Genomic DNA, 16,868 nt, shown 5'->3' with positions numbered 1-16,868 from the left:
CCCCCCCCCTTAGATCGTGTTTTCTCAAACAGAAAATATTGGAAGCGTACTCGTTGGCAAAACAGTTCACGGATAGTTCGTCCTCTGCTTGGTATTTGTTTCAATACCGTTAACAAATAAATTCATGAAACATAGTGGTATCGCATAAATTGAAAATAAAAGCTTTGCGTATACTTGGGAGTTGAACTTTGGCTATTATACGTATGTTATATATATATATAATACACAATTATATGTACATATATAGAAGATTGCTTAGAATTTGGAGCTTAATAACATATCTCAAAATCATTGACATTAAAGAAGGTGAACCTTACTTGAACGATGAAACGTTTGATCAAATAATGTTCTTCGTTCGATACTAAAGGAAATTGAGAAGAAACATCGAAAATTCGTTAATAAAACGAATTTCTTTGTTTCTGTGAGATAATAAACTTGATATACGTATTGGTTTTTAAAATCAATATATCTAACCAATGGGCACACTTTTAACAAGGGTGATGGAACATACCAAAAATCTTTCAAGATGGTCTTGGCAACGGAAGAGTCGAAAATATGACAATTATAAATGAAAAATTCTAATATTTTACAGCTGACAACGATAAAGAACTCCAGATATTCTCCTAATTAATTTACAACAAATTCGCGTATATGATCGATAGCTGACGTCATTGTGCCCCACAGCCCTTGTAAAACGATAAGAATTTCCTGGAAAAACTTGTAGCCACGAAATGAAAAATATGATAAAACTTCTAACAAGAGTACTGAGACGAGCAACTTTGTACTTACCCTTTCGGAGTAGGGAACGTGATTAAACGTCCGCGAGTTCGAAACTTTTGTAAGTCACTGGCACGGCCGCTGCTTATGGTGGGAATGTAATAGATATGTCGGAGATGAAAGAACACCGGAGCCTCCCCTTTGGAGCGGTGGGAGGACCCCCTTAGCGCTGTAATCCAGATTTCATCATAGCCGCACTAAGAAACTGTTGTAATTCGATCCGACTGTACTTATTCGAAATTTATGATAGTGAGCTCGGGCTCGAGGTGACAACCGGTCGCCGAACGTAGTCGCGGTCAAGGGATGAACGTTTTATCTAACAGAGGCATGAAGTAACTCTATAGCTTTCCTTAAAAGAAATACTTGGGACGGGGCACGACGGTAAACATTTCAACGATTTCTGTCCCGTGGCTCGCCACACGCAGACTTTGTCCTTCGGGTAAGACGATTGCCAGATGCCAACGCATCTTCACAGTATATGTTTAGCTGGGCGAGGACCCGCTACGAATATTAAATTTCAATTACACAAAGTCTCTCAAATAGACAAATGGCCTGTGCCCCGACTACGGGAAGATAAGAGAAATCTATCCTTCCACGAACGACGCTTCTCGCTAGCAACTTTCCCCAAGGACAGCTAATATCTTTCTCTAACCACCAACATGGAAATTGACCAATTAACAGCAACGTCAATTTCCCTCACCCTTCGAGCGAAGACTTTTCTCCGCGAATCCGATGATCTCGTGCCCTTAGGCACACCCATCATAGTTTTCTTCGACAGCGTCACCGCGACGGAGAGTCACTCTCTAGTGCGATCTCATCAGTAATCGACCTGTCTTTCGTATACGAAATAATTGCCCCCGTGCTCTAACATATAGTGTAACTTAGACGCAAACGAAGGGTAAAGTCCAGTATCCGTTGACCGCGGAAACGTTGCCGGAGCCGAGACCATTGTCATAGTGCCGCGAATATCGAAACCTTGCGATTATCTATCGACGCTGTAAATCTCCTTAATTTGTGTCAATAAACTCAACCATTGTTACACCGCACCTATGGCTAATTCCAACGAAGATTCACCGAACACCCCCACCCCCAATCCTGACGTGCGTCCGACAGATATAAGTACAGAGCGCGTGAGCGAACTAAAAACGCGATATAGGGCTAAAGAGAGAGACTGTTCCGTCCTTCTCTAATGCCCGCGTACTTGTACCGGAAATATGTAACAACGGTAAACGAGCGCCGTCAGTGTCCACTAGTGTGCATGCCTGATTAAACAAGGACAGGAAATGCCTATATACAGCCTTCTCTTTCTATTTCCATGTCGCATCCATCTTACTATACAGTAGACAGGACTCGACTATTCCATCATTATATTCGCACCCTGCTTATGCGTGAACCAACATCGCCATGACAACAAATCGTTCGTCTCCTGTTTGATGCTCAGTTTTCAACGGAGTTGAAGGGAAACTTTATAAGAGAAAGGAAGTGACGGATTGTCTCAAAGTAATAAACGAAAATTCTCGTAACTATCGAAAAACGATAGTCAATACAAGGATATCATTATCACATTTAAAACTATCACAATGAACGGTGATTTATCGCTGCAAGGTACCACAAATAAGATATCTTATAATTTGCGAAAAGAGGTAAGGAATATTCTAGATTTTAGACTTTGGAACTTCCATGACAGTCATGAGTGTGTTTTGTCATTGATTTGCCATATTGCGTTTTTCACAATTGTTGTTCATTTTTTGTGATATTTTACACTCGCACATAGTATCTATGATTTTTTCTTTCGATAATTCTTATAATTATTGTCAATAATTAATTATTTATAACCATTTACGCTGTATCATATATCATTAAGATTTATCTTTGCACGTATCAAGATGGTAGATAACAAAATTATGTGTAACAAATTGATTAAACTCGCAATGTAACAGAAAATTGCATGAAAATCTTTATATTATTAATAATTATTGTTAATAATAAAAAAAATAAATGTCGCATTAGGAGGAGAGTCGTACTTCGGAACGTAATCGGAACATATTGTACCTTATATGTGATTATTTGGGACGCAATGGGTGAGTACATTGCAATTTAGATATCTTCTTAGTTGCAATTTTTTCGAATAATATCGGTGACCAATCGAAATAGAAATTAGTGCGGAAAGAGGGGAAGGAACCAAAATTTGAAAATCGACATCGGTAACTCAGTAGTTATAGAATAACTCAATCGATAACGTAGATTAACTAGTTATAAATGAAAATATATATAAATTCAAACTTTAAAAATTGGAAATTAAAAAGCAGAAGGCAAAATATTATCGCCGAGGATTTATATAATAATAAATAGACAGTACATTCTTTTTGTCTGTCTTACCTAGAAATAAAACAGTTAATTGATGATTATCGTATAGTGTGTACTCATAGCATAAAATTTGTTCAATGAATTAAAAATTATATTTTTTAGATATGTAGACATTAGCGATGTATTAATCCGGGAAGCTCGTCTACCTCGGAAATATCGAGTCTGCGACAACGTCGATTTGGAAATTATTCTTACAGAATATGAAAATTATTACAAGATGAAATTCCAAAAATATCCTATATTGTGCAAGAAAATAACTGAAAAGGAAATAAAGACGAGGGAAATGACAAATGCGAACAAAGTGTAAGAATTTAAATTATTTAACACTATTCAACGTTCTCAACGTATTCAACGTATCGATTACAATATCATTCAATCTTCGAAGAAGTAGTAAAACGTGTCAAATCTGTTAGCAAAGAAACGAGAAGTGAGTCTGTGAAAGGGAGGAATGTACAACAGAAGATGACGGGTGACGCTACGGATGATATTAATCTCGCAATGACAGTGACACCAATTTTCGCCAATGAAAGCGATGGAGCTTCATCAGAAGAGCTATTTAACGTCTCAATGGAACAATCCACGCAATCAAAGATATCGCAACGGGCTCGGAAGCTTTATATAGACAATCCGGAATTGCGGAAGATTGCTGAAGACATTTCATGCGTAAGTTATTTTCGATTAATATACGTATTGTAAAGCTTTTTAGAAATAAAATACCTATCGATAAACAATCCACTGTATATCAATGACGCAGGGATTTCAGTAAAGCTTTAAATAACGAATTACATAACACTTACGGAAATTAATACGGAGATTATGCGCCATTTCATCTTTGTATTGTCGCAGGAAATCATACTGACAAAATTAAATGTATATTGGGACAACATTGTAGGCCTAGAGGAATGTAAATCTGCTATTAAGGAGGCCATTGTGTATCCCCTTAAGTACCCTATCTTTTTTAATGGCCCATTTTCTCCCTGGAAAGGTATTCTGCTATACGGACCACCTGGTACAGGTAAGATACTCGTATTTCTTTCATTCCCGTACATGTTTACAATCAATTACGAAATAGGGAAGACGATGTTGGCGAAGGCAGTCGCAACAGAATGCCAATGCACCTTTTTTAACATAACGGCCAGCTCATTGGTGAGCAAATGGAGAGGCGATTCCGAGAAGTATATCCGTGTAAGTTGATTTCCTTTGTCTATGAAGAAGATATTCTAGGTTTAAAAAGATTTGTTTTTATTTGTCGTCATTCATATATAAATAGAATAGTTGTTTGGAAAACGAAATGATATTACGTTCGTGATGAAACAATGAATTTAAGGAATTTTGAATATAATATTTAATAAATAATAAATACATTTGTTAAACTGAACAGGTTTTATTTGAACTTGCCTATAATTATTCGCCTACAATTATTTTTATCGACGAGATTGACTGGATAGGCACAAATAAAGGAGTAAACTGTACATTGTCTGAACCTGCAAAGAGATTCAGATCAGAACTTCTTTCTAGATTGGATGGATTAGTATCTAACGAAAATTCTAATGTAGTTCTTTTGGCTGCAACTAATTGCCCTTGGTATGTATATCACGCTATTTCAATGTTTTCTAAGTAGAAAATATCTTAATATCATAATTATTCATTATCTTAATCTTAATTATTGTGTTGTTCGGAATATTCCTTCGTTATTATTAATATAACAGAACAATAATATTTATTGTAAATATATTATTAGGGACATTGATGCAGCTTTACACAGACGCCTCGAAAAGAAAATATACGTATCATTACCAAATGAAGTTACTCGACTCGATATGTTCAAATTATACCTTAGCAACCAGTTATTAGAGAATATGGATATTGTAAACCACATAATAAAATCTACTGAAAAATATTCTTGCGCGGATATAAAATTGCTTTGTAAGCAAGCATGGCTGCTAGAAATAAGTCCAATGTGGGAAAAACTTGAAAAAAAAGAAACATCTGTTACGACTTTGAAATATGAATTAAAGAATTATGAAATAATAGCAAAATTGTTAAAAACAATGTCACCTACAGTCACGGATGTGGATAGATATAAAGCGTGGAATAAATATGTATGCCATAAGAACATATTTTAAAAAATATAAATGGTTATCATAATATATATCATTAATATAATTATCGTTCGAAAAATTGTTCGTGTGCGTGCATGTATGTGTGCGCACGCGCTATAAACAAGTTTGAAATGTTCGTTCTACATATATGTATACGTGGTATACGTATTCCCTTATAATATATAATATGTGTAATCTGAGTGGTAATATATCCACGTATTACATATGTGTTAGTGTATTTTATCGATAATCTGTCTTTTATTTCCTCTTATCTTATTAACGCATGTATGGGCGCGTATATGCGCCGGGCGAAAGCTATGGGTGTAGACTCAGAACACATATATGCGTTTTTTGCAAGTATTCCGCATGGCCTAAGGACAGATATACGCGTTTGTCGATTTTTCCGATCAAGTAGAAGTAATACTATTACATTTATGTGAGATAAATATGAATGTATTCCTTAGTAACGGCAGTAAGCAAATGCCAATAATGTCTCGTTATAATTGTCTACCTGTTTCGAGGACAGTCGCATCTAATTATCGAGAAGAAAATGTGTTGTTTGTGAGAAAAATAAGAGAATGCAGAAAATGCGATGTCGGATTATGTATCGATAATTGTCTTGAAATTTTTCTCATACAACTGAATTATTAGCCAAATTCTGTTGTAAATTCTAAATGTTTATTGTAAATTTCAATGTTTAAAATAAATAATCAATACTAAAAAATAACGCTCTTGAATTATTTAATCTCGTGCAAAAGAATTACTATAACTTATTACGCTTTGCGCTTTCAATAGTCAATCAACAGAGTTCAGTCTAACGAAGAAGTTCCCTCCTACGCTAACGAACTGTCCTGTTTTTGCGTCCAGGCTTTCAGGACATAAATTAAAATATCGCACATAAGCACAGCGTAACAGCGGCTTAAATTTAAGTTACAATAATAATCTTAAAAAAAAAAAAAAGAAAAAAAATGTAATAATGCATGGCTATGTCGTACCGTCGCGTATCGGTACTTTTGCCTGTACCACCCTACAATCAGAATTCAGCGTTTATTCTGGAAGAAAATCATGTAAAAAAAAAATATGTAAAAAATCTGGAATTAATAAACAAAGATTTAAAAAAATCAACAATTAAACAAGGGATTGAGATGACCAATCCCGCTCACGCTGCGAACTTCGAACGCGGAAGAGTCGAGCCGTGGCCATGATGGGTGATTCCAGGAATCGGTCGCGTATGGCAGGATCTGCCATGCTTTACCGATCCCAGCCGCGCCGATTTCCGTCAACAGGCACAGTAACGGAGATATTTGGAACAGAAGCAGCCGCATATTCGTCTATCTGAAATTAAAGAGATGATTTCATGTAGAAGATACAAATTCGTTCCCTGATATTGAAATGCCGAACACGAGGAAAATGAGACATGCAAATGACAAAGTCGATGATCAATAGGAAGATAACATAAACAATTGTAGATTGCAAGGAAAATTTTGAAAAATGATACGTGTTCTAATAATAGAATATAAATAATAAAAAGGAGAATGTAATTGCCATTCTTCTATGTATTTTAATTTATGAGACGTAACTTCTGAATGACCTGTAATGCCCGTTTCCGCGGCATTATGCGCCGAGTTCCGGAATACGCGTAGACCCGGTAGCGCGATTGTTCACTCGATTACATTTACCATAGCGAAATCGAACTAGAATTCGACTCGACACGCGTACGCGCGCAACCACTGAAAGTTCAACGCACCAGTACCGTCAGACGATTCGAAACTTGTGAATCATCTGCTAACGATACGTATCCACCGTCAAAATTTTTCATTGCAATAATTTTTCATAACGTTGCAACGATCGCTATATTTTCAATATACATGTATGATCGTAATAAAGAGTGTTTACTCTTCTTAGACTGTTATTTGTACAACATTATACGGAAATGTATGTTTTACGTGATATGGCTTCTCTCGACGCGTGGATCCATTGGGAAAACTGCTATATTTATGGTAACTTAATCGTTACAATAACATGAGAACACGTAAAACCGACTCAAAGTTGTAAAAACATGCTTGATACAACTCAAGTGTATTATATACGTTTGAAGCATCACCGCCCATTACTACACCATCAACATCAATCATGTTCTACACCACGGTCATTCTTCTGCAAAAAACGATAATTAAAAGAGAAAGAGAAAGAAGAATTACTGCACAAACTTCGACAACCATGGGACTTCCGTATACATATACAACAATGAGATCACCGTGAAATTGTCTTATCTTGTTCTTTTAATCGCGAAAAATCTGTCCGTAAGTTCGTGGGCCGTGTCGAACAGAACGCTATATACGAGGTAGAACGGGTTTTTGTCCGACTGTTGCACGGTTAAGAGCACGACGAGCAACATTGTTCGTGGCGATAAAATGAAAGTAAAAAAATGCAACGAGGAAACAAAGGATAGAACGTCTAGACATAGCGGAACAAATCTTCGGCAGGAAGATCTTCTCCGTTAACATCGACTCCGCACAGTTACGCTCGCTCTTTTACAGTTAGCCTCGCGGACCTGTCTTAATTTGTAACTACGTTTCGGGACATCCTCAACACGTTCCCCAACGCGTAGGTTTCATACGACAAATTCAATGTCGTAGTGGTTTAAGTCGTAATTCCGAATGTTTGAATTCATTTTTACTCTAAAACATATCTTCCCTTTGGTTTCAGAACCGATTAAGTCGTAACTTTATTCTCTACCATTTCTGTTTCCACGGTTTGAACAGATGTAATCTATTTTTACGGTAATAAACACAGAAGATTATTTGATGAAAACTGGCAATGGCCTAACTTACACCACTATGATTCTCAACCCTGTTTTCCAAATTGTGTTATATAATATTTTATGAAATGTTGGTGCCATACAGGATGAAACGATCTTAGGCGAATCAAACATCTTATTTTCCCTTACGCCATTCAAATTATAAAATATGCAAACTTTTTAACATTTAACTCCGCTGTCTCATTATGTCGATTCCGTCAACTGTACGTATGCTGATGAACAGTAGTTAATTGTCGGTTTCACGATGGGATTTCGAAGAGGAAATTGGATAACGGATAGGTGAGGGGCTCTGAAGTAGGATAAGAACGTAATTGTAACTCGACTTTTGATGATTTATTGCCTAGCTAGCGGGATCGAGAGCGTGACTGGTGATGTAAGATACTGAGGAAAGTTAATTAAACTTAGCTTCATTACGTAGAGTAAATAAGATGTTTGATTGCAGTAGAAATTGTCACATATTTGATAAATGTTAGATTTCTATATATAAGAAAAATGTATAAAAGATATGTAAGAGTATAAGACTATTTCTAAGAAAGGTAAATTATGGGTTTTTCATCAAATGTTTGAATCAACTTTGTTAAAGCATTCCCTAATTTAACCATTTAGATGTTAACTATCGAGAAACCAGTCCAGTGTGTCGTATATCTCATCATTTACATAGGAACAAAATCTCCACGTTCAGGCTGTACAGTTAATTGAAATTAAAGGCAAACACTGTAACTCTGGCACAACTGTCCTTATTTTCGCAACTAATTACCATTTGTCCCATTTCATTAAAACTTTTTAACAGCCGGTAAATAAATTGATGGAATTTCCTCGGTTCAATTTATGAGTGATGAAAATCAAAATTACTTAAAAGTACCATTCCTCGATATCTCCAAAAATATGTCATTTCTAACCGTATAATAATCTATAAGCAGAGAAATGTCAATGAAAATTTAAGACGAAAAAGAGGTAAATTTACCTGAATTCCAGAGCGCGGCCGGCTTTCAAATGTCGTTGACTGTTCAGAGTTACCACGCTTACTACGGTCCGTGAACTACGGCTTGCCGGTTTACCCCGGCTTCGTATCTGCATACCGTGTGCTGTTGTCGCCGCTAAAACACGCTCACCCCTCTACTCGCGGACTTAACTACCGTTCTCAATTGGTCGCTGTTTTTAACTGTAGTTCTTGTTCCGAAAGATAGGTAAATGGCTTCCTCTATGATCTACGAGCCAACACAATCAAAGATGATCGTTTAAAGTAGCTTATAGGAACAGGCAGACTACGGGCACATTTACGCTCCGATCGTGTGTAGAACGCTAAAAGGTAGAATTCTGAAAACTGTAGAACAAACGAGCGATAGTATTGCTAAAAAGACAAGTTAAGAGTACATAAATATGTAGTAAGAGGAAAGAAAAGATCTTCAACTGACAAACAAGTAATTGTGTCTATCATCATTTCGTCAATGCGGTTAAGGATAGTTATATACATTTATACATTACATTCTAAGAGTTACAGTTGCATGAAACAAAGGAGAAAGTGATGGGAGCAACTTACCTGCTCATTTATCCTCTGCACGTTCGGAGATGCGCATTAACATTATCATAATCGCTCAGTTGAATTATGCTTGTATTAGTATGTTTTATCTTCTTCGTTAATACATAAGAAGTACTTCAATATCGAATCCAAATCTGTGAAATCTAAGTTATATATAAATATATATACTTTCAATGTGATTATCAATAGTTTAGTTTATTTAATTCAACATATGTATATTTTCATGAAAACAAAAGTACGTCAAATTTTAACGAGCAATAGCTTTCGTTTTACATCACTATACGGTAATTTGCAGGATGCAAAAAGAAAAATAGAGAGTCTGATCTGAAAATAGAATGATCTTGAATAAATTGTAAAGGACATAATAGCGCTGTCATGCGCTATGGTGCATAAACTAGGGTAGAATTAAAAGCGTAGTAGAATGTAGATCGTTAACAAATAAAAATTAATCTAGGTGTTATTAAAGAAATTTGTTTCACCTTTTAAACTTTTTGATGATTGGTTTACTTTGAATATTTTGCATATTTTTGCATATCATGAGCATTTGGTACATTTCCATACATTCAAATTTTCTATGAATATAAAATGATCCGCACTCTACTTCATAGTATACTCTATACGTTTAAAATGCTCCATTAGAAGCTTAAATCTATCAAAATACAGCTCCTAAGGAAATGTGAACTTTCACATGAACACATAATATCGATTTTCTGATTGAAACGTATAGACAGATATATACTAGCATAAGCCACCTTCGGCATTTGACTGCATGGTGCAGCACTACTCTCTCTGGGATATCCTAGCCACTTTCGGCATTTGGCCGTATGGTGCAGCACTAGCTCTGTAACATAGAAAACCATAGGCGTCAGTTCTTCTTATTTCCTCTCTCATATATGTTTACTTTAATGTCACTTATTCAGGCGCTTGATATATTGTCGGAATGAAATTTTAGTAATGTGCAAGTAATTGTGAGTAGATTAATAAAGTATAATAAGATATTAGATTCATGCACATAGTTTCAAGTGACATCAATCTTTATGTCTAGTATATACATGTGTATTGATCTATAAGTCAGTGTTAAAATAACAAACAAACCAGCAGAAGAAGGAAAGAAGATTTCCTTCGGTTTTGCAAAATCTATTAAGAAATCTATTAAGAAAAAATGCTATTCCACAAGAAAAAAAGAAAGTTGATTACATTGAATGCCTTAATGAAAAAGGTATTAAAGTAATAGGGTGAGTTCAAAAAGTAAAATTTATAATCAAGAAACATATAACCTCAACCTAACCTATAAAAATCACCAATAGCGGAATATATATATTTGAAAACAATTTTTTATTTCAATGAGGAAGAAAGAAAAGATGAATCTCTAATTATTCCATTACTAGGTTCAAAAACCTGGCATGATAGAATTGTTAATAAAATAGATGCAGACATTTTCCTTCCGAAGGCAGATAAGGAAAAGGTAGGAGACGCTAGTGTTAACGAGGCAAAATCAAAGCTATCTAATGGAAAAACATCGCCAATAATATCAATAAAGAAAGAGCCAGTTGAAGATAGTGAAAATAAAGTTGTTACTTTAGAAGAGCAAGCGGCGGAAGAAATCATTGAGGAACTTAAGTCAAAGAATGAACATGAAACTAAAACAAATGATTTAACTTTACCTTTAGTAGAAGATGAATCATTAAGAGGCAAAGAACAGGTACGTTATCAACATATTGATGTGCAATGCACAGATGTATTACATTTGCATATTATAAATATTGTTTTTTATTCTTCAGTCTACGTTACAAGATTATGAAAAAATTCCTATTGATGCTTTTGGTGTAGCAATGTTACAGGGAATGGGATGGCAACCATGAAAGGGAATTGGTTGAAATGAAAAGTATGAATTTTATTCTAGATTAAATTAATTATATGTGTTTAATACATCACTTATTGGAAAGTAAACAGAGAACATCATTTTTTATTTCACAATCGTTTATTCTAACTATTACAGATTAGTAGCAGCTGTCATACCAGAATTACGACCAAAAGGTATGGGTCTTGGAGCAGACAAAGTAGCATTGCAGAAGAAAAATACAGATTCCAAAAAAGAAGAGGAAGAAGTTAAAATCGAGAAAGGAACATTTGTGAAAATTATAGCTGGAAAACAAGGTAATAATTATGGTCAAATAGAAGGATTCGATGATGATGCAGGAAGGCTCATAATAAACCTAGCTCTTGGTGGAAATATAATATCTGTAAATGAATTTATGGTACAGCCAGTGACTAAATCAGAATATTCTAAGAACTCAAAAGTTCTAAGTTAGTATGAAGTGTTAGTTTTTCATTAAGGGACTTTTAAGAAAATAAATTTGAATTGACATACACATATAAAGACATAATCAGACATGTAGAAAAACTAATTCAAGAGTACCTGTAAGTGTGTTGTTGCATGCAATTTTTTAAAGGTCCCTTCTAATTTTATATAAAATATGATAAATGTAGATCGGTCCGTCGTGTCCAGTAGTTGGGTGACTAGTGGGTTGTGGTGGTTGTTGACTCTTGTGTCATATCTGCTTCTGGACTTGTGTATTTCATCTTTGACTGTAGGTATCTTGAGGTCACGGTGGATTGTTTCGTTGGTAAGATACCAGGGTGCATTTGATAGGGATCTTAGCGTTTTCGATTGGAAGCGTTGGAGTATTTCAATGTTGGAATTACTTGCTGTTCCCCATAGTTGGATTCCGTAGGTCCAGACAGGTTTTATTACGGCCTTGTAGAGGGTTATTTTGTTCTGTATGTTTAGCTTGGAGCGTCGGCCCGTGAGCCAATAGAATTTTCTTAGTTTTTCCTTTAGTTGCTTTGTTTTTTCTGAGATATGTTTTTTCCAAGTTAGCCTCCTGTCCAGGGTCATGCCCAGGTATCTTACGGAGTCCTTGCTTGGGATTATTGTGTTGTTAATGGTGACCTGGGGGCAGGTTTGTTTTCGGAGCGTGAAGGTTACATGAGAGGATTTTTTTCGTTTATTTTGAAGCCTCATTTTTCGAACCACTTTTCCATGGAGTCGAGACTTCGCTGGAGAGTGGATGAGGCAATTGCCGGGTCTGCGTGGGTAGCTAATAGTGCTGTGTCGTCGGCAAATGTTGCTATTGTTACCTCGTTTGATATAGGTAAGTCGGCAGTGTAGATGGAGAACAGTAGGGGTCCGAGGACACTACCTTGGGGTATGTCGGATTCTATTGGGAATGTTGCGGAAGTGGCGCCTAGGCATTTAACTATGAATTGTCTGTTGGTTAGGTAGGATTTTAAGATGGTGTAGTATGGGTGGGGTAGGATCTTTTTAAGCTTGTAGAGTAGCCCTTCATGCCATACTTTGTCGAATGCCTGTTGGATGTCTAGGAATACCGCTGAGCAGTATTTTTTCTTTTCAAGGGTTTGGCTGATCATGTGGGTTATGCGGTGGATTTGCTCTACTGTTGAGTGTTGTTTTCGGAAGCCGAATTGGTGATCTGGGAGTGTTTTCAATTCTTCTAGGAGTGGAAGGAGACGATTCGTGAGCATCCTCTCGAATAGTTTAGACAGTGTAGGTAAAAGACTGATTGGGCGATAGGAGCTGGTTTCATATATTGGTTTACCGGGTTTAGGGATGAGGGTGATCAGTGAGATTTTCCACGCCTGAGGAAAGTATTCAAGGCGGAAGATAGCGTTAAAGATTGATGCGATGAGTGCAATCCCTTTTATGGGAAGTTCCTTGATTGCTTTATTGTCTATTAGGTCGTGACCTGCTGCTTTCTTGGGGTTTAGGCGACTGATTGCTTCTATGATCTCTGAAGAAGTGAAGGGTTCAATAGGAGGGGACATTTGGAAGGGAGTGTGCAGATATTCGGTAACGTCCGCTGCAGCTATGGAGGAATGGGGTTGGAATACTTCAGTCAAGTGTTTGGCAAATAGGTTGGCTTTTTCTATAGGGCTACGCGCCCATCCACCCTGCGGACGGCGGATTGGAGGTATTATTTGTGGGAGGCGCGTGAGTTTCCTGGAGGCCTTCCATAGTGAGTAGTTGGAGTCGGCTGTGGGGGACGAGCTGACGAGATATTTGTGAAAACGGTCATTATTGTAGATTTTTATAGTTTTGGATAATTTTCTAGTTGCGTTGTTTAGTTTGCGTTTGTCCTCCGGTGTTCTATGGGTCTGCCATATCCTTCTTAGTCTACGTTTTTCTGCTATTTTTTTAATATGTACTGGGGGTATTCGTGATTGCCGATGGACGTTTTTGCCGGTGTGGAGAAGCGGATAGCGTTTATTATGCTCGTGTTTAAGTATTCCGTGGCTGCTTCGATTTCTTCATTGGTTTTTAGTGAAGTTGAGGCTGAAGTTGTGTGTGTAAAGACTTCTCTAAAGAGCTGCCAGTTGGTGTGTTGGTTATGTATGGAGCCATTAGGTGTATTCTCAATGATAGTTGAACTGACTGTTACTATCACGGGGGAATGATCAGAGGAGAGATCAGCCGAGGAATTGATTTGGACGTGTCTTGACGAGATATTTTTAGTTATGAGGAAATCAAGGAGATCGGGTATTTTGTTTGTGTCGGTGGGCCAGTGTGTAGGTTCGTATGTGGTAAGGTAGTTGAGGTTGTTGGTTATTACGCTGTTGAGGAGGTTTTTGCCTCTTACTGTAACCAATCTGCTGCCCCATTGGGTGTGTTTGGCGTTGTAGTCTCCTCCAGCTATGAATCTATTGCCCAGGGTGTCCAGGAAGTCGTCAAAGTCTTCTTTGGCGATGGAGTGTCTGGGAGGGCAGTATACAGCTGAAGTGGTGATTGTACCATGACAGTCTTCTATTGCTACGTTTGTTGCTTGGAGGTAGTCTTTCTGGAATGGTGGAAGTTCGTAGTGCTTAATGTTTGATTCGATTATGATTCCGGTGCCGCCGTGGGCCTTTCCGCTGGGGTGTTGGGTGTGGTAGAAGTTGTAGCCGTGTATTTTGAGGTAGTTTTTATCGGTGAAGTGGGTTTCGGATATGAGCATCACATCGATTTGCTGTTGTTTTAAGAATAGTTCTAGTTCAAATTTGTGCTGAGCTAGACCGTTGGCGTTCCGCAAAGCTATGCGTCTTGGTTTTATTTTGCTTCTGTGCGTATGAATTTGTCCATGAAGAGTGTGAGTAGTGACAGCAAGTTGTTAATTTGCTCAGTTTGCTTCTCGATAAGTTTTTCGAGTCTGGTGAAGTTGTTTGTGTTTTGTGGGGTGGGAATTCTATTTTCTGTGTGTACACTGTGGGTTTTCGAGTTGTTTACGTTTCCTTGTGTTGCCTGCGCGTGGGATACTGATGGTGAGGTGAGCTTTGGGGTCTAGGTTCTTGTATGGTTATGTCCTTGGGTCTCAGTTTTGGATACTTAATATTATGTAGTGTTTTATATGCTGAGCATACTTTGTAGTTCGCAGGATGCTCTCCTTGACAGTGGATGCACTTAGCGGGGGTTTCGGGGGATTTAGTGTATTGGTCAGTGGGGTGATTACTTGCACATTTTACGCACCGGAAGTTATGGTTGCAGTATTTCTGCGTGTGGCCGTACCTTTGGCACCTTTTACATTGTACTATTTCTTTCTTTACAAGAGGTGGTTCGAACTTAACTATGGAGTTCATCAGCCGGTTGACGTTGTAAATTTCTTTGTTGTTCCCTTTTTGTTTTAAATCTATGAAGAATAGTGATAGTGGGTATCTTGAGATTCTATGTTTAATGTTGCTTATGTTTGTTACCTCATGGCCAAGATTTTGAAGTTTGTACTTTAGTTCATCTAGGTCGACTGAGTGGTGGATGTTGCGTAGCACCACACGAAAAGGTCTTTTTTCTTTGAGCTGATATGTGTGGAATTTAGCGTTTAACGTTTTTAGCAACTTAGTTAACTTTCTACAGGCGTCTGGGTGGGTCAGCAGAATTTTCACGTGGTTGTTGTTAATTTTTAACTTGTAGTCCTCTTTGCTGATGTCTTTTTCAATGGTCCTTATCATTGACTGTATGTCGATTACGTCGTCAATGAATATTGGTGGAGGAGGGGGAATTCTTTGAGTATGGAGATTATTTACCTTCTCGGTTGTATTCATGGAGTTTTCCGTAGACTCCAGTATTGAGAATCTATTGAAGGTGGTCACCTGGCTGGCTGGTGGTTTAGTTTGACTCTTATTCACATTTGTCTTGCTTGGTTCCAGCTTGCGTTTTTTCGAGTGATGGTCGTTTACCAGGATAGATGTGTTGCCCCCTTGCCACGGGGGAGGAAAAACGGCGGTGTTATAATTTAGCTCCGGAGAGCCTGTTTGGAATGATAGAGCCATCATCGAGCTAGTTAATTCAGTGTGAAAGAACTAGTCGAGAGGCTGTTAACCCTTAGCTAGGTTTGTTGGATTTGCTTTCGACAGATGAGCGTCACGTGGAGTTTTGTGAATTTCACAGGGCACTGGACACACGTCTCGGCACTCAGCAGCAACTGGATGGTCACGTGCTGTTTTGTGGACTTCGCAGGGCACTGGACACACGTTTGCACGCCTCGGCACTCACCAGCAAACTGTTCATGGTAACGCTGTCGAGGAAAACTATGATGGGTGTGCCTAAGGGCCCGAAATCATCGGATTCGTGGAAAAAAGCCTTCGTTCGGAAAGTGAGGGAAATTGGCGTTACTGTTAATTGGTCAATTTCCATGTTGGTGGTTAGGGAAGGGTGCTAGCCGCCCTAGAACTATCGAAACTCGGCCACGAAGTCATCAATGTCAGCAACATAAGGCATAGAGTCTCGAAAAAACCGTTATCCCTATTTTTTATCGATTTAAAACAGAAACCCAACAATAAGGAAATCTACAACATCAGTCGCCTAATGAACGCTATAGTAAAATTCGAACCACCGCAAATCAAAAAGGAGATAGTGCAATGCAAGAGGTGCCAAAGATACGGGCACACGCAGAAATACTGCAACCATATCTTCCGCTGCGTCAAATGTGCAGGTACACACCCCACCGACCAGTGCAGTAAATCACCGGAAATCCCAGCGAAGTGCATCCACTGTCAAGGTGACCATCCTGCCAACTACAAAGGCTGCTCAGCCTACAAAACACTGTACTCAAACAAGTACCCCAAACTTAGAACAAAAGAGGTAACCTACCAAATACCCAGCTCACCGAAATTCATCTTTACCCCAATCTCCCCAACCAATCAAACACCCAGCCCTACCAAATTCACCACTCCCTCAACCTCCTATGCCCAAGCGGTACAAGGCACTCAAAAT

General features: G+C 37.8%; 1 protein-coding gene and 2 long non-coding RNA genes across 6 annotated transcripts; 1 reads left to right on the top strand and 2 right to left on the bottom strand.

The window, feature by feature from the left end:
* Positions 1-2,611: 2,611 nt before the first annotated feature.
* Positions 2,612-5,472, top strand: LOC126927765 (katanin p60 ATPase-containing subunit A-like 2). 2 transcript variants are annotated; one of them, XM_050743798.1, is made up of 7 exons: positions 2,612-2,858; positions 3,247-3,447; positions 3,558-3,807; positions 3,991-4,159; positions 4,217-4,329; positions 4,526-4,728; positions 4,886-5,472. In XM_050743798.1, exons 2-7 carry the CDS (start codon positions 3,362-3,364, stop codon positions 5,268-5,270), a joined length of 1,206 nt encoding a protein of 401 aa, XP_050599755.1. In that variant the 5' UTR covers positions 2,612-2,858; positions 3,247-3,361; the 3' UTR covers positions 5,271-5,472. The 2 variants fall into 2 exon arrangements, with proteins under 2 accessions (XP_050599755.1, XP_050599756.1); XM_050743799.1 differs by lacking the exon at positions 2,612-2,858 and having other exon boundaries at positions 3,258-3,447; positions 3,563-3,807.
* A 927-nt stretch (positions 5,473-6,399) lies between these two features.
* LOC126927771 (uncharacterized) lies at positions 6,400-9,729 on the bottom strand. Of its 3 annotated transcripts, XR_007715859.1 has the most exons (4): positions 9,608-9,729; positions 9,032-9,391; positions 8,825-8,977; positions 6,400-6,581 (listed from the first exon to the last, which is right to left on the bottom strand). It is a non-coding gene; the product is annotated as an uncharacterized LOC126927771 (long non-coding RNA). The 3 variants fall into 3 exon arrangements; XR_007715860.1 differs by lacking the exon at positions 8,825-8,977; XR_007715858.1 differs by lacking the exon at positions 6,400-6,581 and having other exon boundaries at positions 8,037-8,977.
* A 57-nt stretch (positions 9,730-9,786) lies between these two features.
* LOC126927788 (uncharacterized) lies at positions 9,787-10,646 on the bottom strand. The gene is made up of 2 exons (XR_007715889.1): positions 10,087-10,646; positions 9,787-9,931 (listed from the first exon to the last, which is right to left on the bottom strand). It is a non-coding gene; the product is annotated as an uncharacterized LOC126927788 (long non-coding RNA).
* Between the last annotated feature and the right edge of the window lie 6,222 nt (positions 10,647-16,868).

Source organism: Bombus affinis, unplaced genomic scaffold (genome assembly GCF_024516045.1).
Source record: "Bombus affinis isolate iyBomAffi1 unplaced genomic scaffold, iyBomAffi1.2 ctg00000214.1, whole genome shotgun sequence".
Taxonomy (NCBI): Eukaryota; Metazoa; Arthropoda; class Insecta; order Hymenoptera; family Apidae; genus Bombus; species Bombus affinis.
The sequence above is the reverse complement of the archived record's forward strand: the minus strand, read 5'-3'. Positions and strand labels throughout refer to the sequence as shown.

What these genes read in the sequence shown, in the direction of transcription:
- LOC126927765 (XM_050743798.1), top strand. Translation starts at nt 3,362, where the DNA reads ATGAAATTCCAAAAATATCCTATATTGTGCAAGAAAATAACTGAAAAG. An exon ending in ATGACAAATGCGAACAAAGT is followed by an intron (nt 3,448 to 3,557) that starts GTAAGAATTTAA and finishes CAAATCTGTTAG; the next exon opens with CAAAGAAACGAGAAGTGAGT. An exon ending in GCTGCAACTAATTGCCCTTG is followed by an intron (nt 4,729 to 4,885) that starts GTATGTATATCA and finishes ATATATTATTAG; the next exon opens with GGACATTGATGCAGCTTTAC.